At 43.5% G+C, this 3274-nt stretch overlaps 1 protein-coding gene across 1 annotated transcript in view; it reads left to right on the plus strand.

Moving 5' to 3' along the window:
• The window catches only part of LOC109511007 (voltage-dependent T-type calcium channel subunit alpha-1G-like), a 45941-nt gene that overhangs the window by 29072 nt on the left and 13595 nt on the right, over positions 1-3274 (plus strand). Inside the window, 4 exon segments of the mRNA XM_019861725.1 lie at positions 205-489; positions 653-753; positions 881-1004; positions 1771-1865. Coding sequence (XP_019717284.1) covers positions 205-489; positions 653-753; positions 881-1004; positions 1771-1865 — 605 coding nt within the window.

Raw genomic sequence — 3274 nt, forward strand, 5'->3', positions numbered from 1 at the left:
TATCATGCTATAAAAGATTCTCCCCCCCCTCAAAAAAAATAGAATAGCAAATCACCTTGTATATTGCAACATTCACTTTGTTTTTCATGATTATTTTTTAAAAATAGTGCGATACCTTGTGACATAATTACATTTTTTTTCAATTCAATATGAACCCTTCCGTTCCGAACAAACGCAAGTGCCGTTTGTGTGGTTTCTCCACAGCCTCCGTGGGACAGCCTCCCGCAGAGCCGTCGCTCCAGCTGGACCAGCCTGGGCCGGGCCCCCAGCCTCCACCGCCGGAGCCAGTCGGGCGAGATGGAGTCGCTGCTCTCCGACGGCGGCAGCAGAGAGGCGTCCTTGGACACCCCCGACTACCTGCAGGTGCCCCACTTGCGCTCGCCCGACTGCAACGGGACCGCCGCCTTCCCCATGCCCGAGCACGCTTACGACGACGCGCTCCAGACGTCGCTTTACCACGTGCAGGCGGAGGACGAGGACGCGGAGGAGGTTGGCAATCTGAACCCGGGATCCTATTGACCAATAAACCAGATTCAGTCGTTGGAGGTGTAACCGCCATCAAAACCAGAGACAAGTGTCATGTTGAATTTTTTTCTTTCTGATGAGAAAATGCAGTCCCTTGATGGAGGATGTCAATCATGTGCCATTGCAGACTTTGTACCAGAAGCTGAGGAAACTGCTGGAGCCGTACGAGCCTCAGTGGTGCGTGGAGCACGAGGATTGGTCACTCTACGTCTTCGCTCCGCACAACCGGTAAATCCCCTTGCGTGCGGCCGAGCGGGCGGCGTGTCCAAACACGTACGCGCGGTGTTGACAGAATGGCTGTGTGTGTGTGGGTGTGTGTGTGTGTGTGTGCGTACGTGCGTGCGTGCGTGTGTAGCTTCCGGCTGTGGTGCCAGAAAACCATTGGGCACAAGATGTTCGATCACATCATCCTGCTCTTCATCTTCCTTAACTGCATCACCATCGCGCTGGAGAGGCCCGACATTCATCCGCACAGCATGGTAACGCTCGTGGTCGCGCACGCATGCTAACATACATAACGTACAGTGTGGCAGCTACCGGATGCTTCATTAGGTACATCATACAGCGTGTGCATCATTTCCTTTGTGTATGCTTGTTAAACACAAGACGTCTGAAAAAAAACAAAACTATGCATTCTAATTTGTCTAAATATAAAAATGGGTTAATTTTTATTCAGATATTTTTTTTAATGCATTGGGTTGTCCCGGAGCAATGCATTTTATTTTATTGGATTTCTTCCCAAAGACAATAAGAATGATGATGAGAATAATAAACAATAGCGAATTGTCCCCCGGTGTGATTGTGAGCGTGAATGGTTCTTCCTTGATGTGTGTGTCCTGCGATTGGCGGGCAACCATTTCGGGGTGTGCTCGCTTTCTCCGCCTACCGCCCGGAGAAAGCGAGGAGGGGCTCCGAGCACGCCCGCGACCCACGTGACGATAAGCACTTCCGAAAATGGATGCATGCGTGGATCTTTGAACTTCCACTTTTCATCTACGTTAGCCATCTGGAGGAGTTTATCTCCCCCTCCCAACCCCCTTTGGGCAACATGTGTAACAGCCAACCCTGATTATCACGATGGCAACGTCCCGCTATCTTTTTGATTATCCTTTCATCTTCCACAGTGGTAATTGTTTTTGGGTTTTTTTTTTTTACGTTGGAACGTGACAGCAACTTGAAAGCGGTAACGTGTGACAAATGTGTGTGTGTGTGTGTGTGTGTGTGTGTGTGTGTTTTTTTTTACAGGAGCGAGTGTTCCTCAGCGTGTCCAATTACATCTTCACTGTGATCTTTGTCGGTGAAATGATGGTCAAGGTAAGTGTGATCCGCTTCACGCTGGGGCCCGCAACCAATTTGCATCGTCACATTTTTGGAGACACGTCTATCACCTCACCTGAACGTCCTGAAAATAGACTGACTTCAGCACGTCACTAATCAGAAAACACACATTACTTATTAAATGTTTTCCTAGTTTTGTGGGGCACTAAGTAGGTACCAATTGGGGTTCATAAATCTTATAATCTTACTATAAATGGTACCAATTGACTTGTTGAAGTTTTTTTTTTTTTTTTTTTTTTTTTTTTTACGAAATGGCACCAATTGACTTGTTTAAGTTTTTTTTTTTTTTAATCATGAGACAAATTGGACGCTGTTGTTATAATTCTCTTCTAATGTGATGAAAAACCCGATTTGCGTGTCTTAACCATGTTTTATTTTTACTGCCTAGCTATCGGATTTGAGGGGCATTTATTACATGACCGTGACTTGTCTGCAAACACGTTTTTCTTGTGTTGTGGGCACCTCAAACATAAATTCCATAACCTTGACAGCCATTGTACTAAAGGTGGAATTGCTTAAGTGAAACTCACCAATCAGTAAGAGAATGTGATGTGTATGTGTATATAAACCACCCGTCTTAATGTTAATCAAATTTTTAAGTTGATATGATTTATGAAAATATAGAATCGTGTGAGTAAAATGTTTCGGATTTGAGTGCCGCTCATCACATAATCTTACGTGAATTAGGACTATTTGACTTCATTTTACTTGCAATACAACCCAAACTATCATTTCATGTTCTTCAAATTTGATTGGAAATACGACTTAACGGGCATCTGTGTTCAATGTTTTCTCCTGATGGTGCTAGCAATCATAAGCTAAGAATCATAAATCAGACAAACTTAACAGAAATCATCCTAAAGATCGACTCGTTTAATATTTGTGACTTAAACCAGAAACGAATATGATTTGTCTTGCAACATGTTTATCTGAGTTGTGGGGACCCGACGGTATTCACACAGCCGCAATCAGAGGGAACATAAATCATGTAGGCCTCTGACAAATGCAATTCATTGAGTTGTTCAAACATATTTCCTAATGTTGCAAAAATGAAATCATATAACCTTCATAAAAAAATGTCCAAGAAGTGGACTTCATCACAAGTCACAAATCAGGAAAAGAACTTGATTATGGTGTATGCAGACTTGTCTTGTCATTGGTATGGGGTCCTAAATATCTGTCACATTTAGGGTTCATAAATCACGTTCCTATTACAAAATCGGAATTCGCAAATAAGATGACTAACGTGATTTATGTGTGTAACCAGTTTCTTTTTCCAGTTTTGTGGGGACCTAAATCTGTCATAATTGGGGCTATGTAATCTTGAAACCTCACTAGAAATGTTATTGATCTTTGTTGTAGCTTCTTTAAAGTCTTTGACGTGCGTGTGTATGTTTGTGTGCGTGTGTGC

The sequence above is a fragment of the Hippocampus comes genome, unplaced genomic scaffold (assembly GCF_001891065.2).
Source record: "Hippocampus comes isolate QL1 unplaced genomic scaffold, H_comes_QL1_v1.1 scaffold7, whole genome shotgun sequence".
Taxonomy (NCBI): domain Eukaryota; kingdom Metazoa; phylum Chordata; class Actinopteri; order Syngnathiformes; family Syngnathidae; genus Hippocampus; species Hippocampus comes.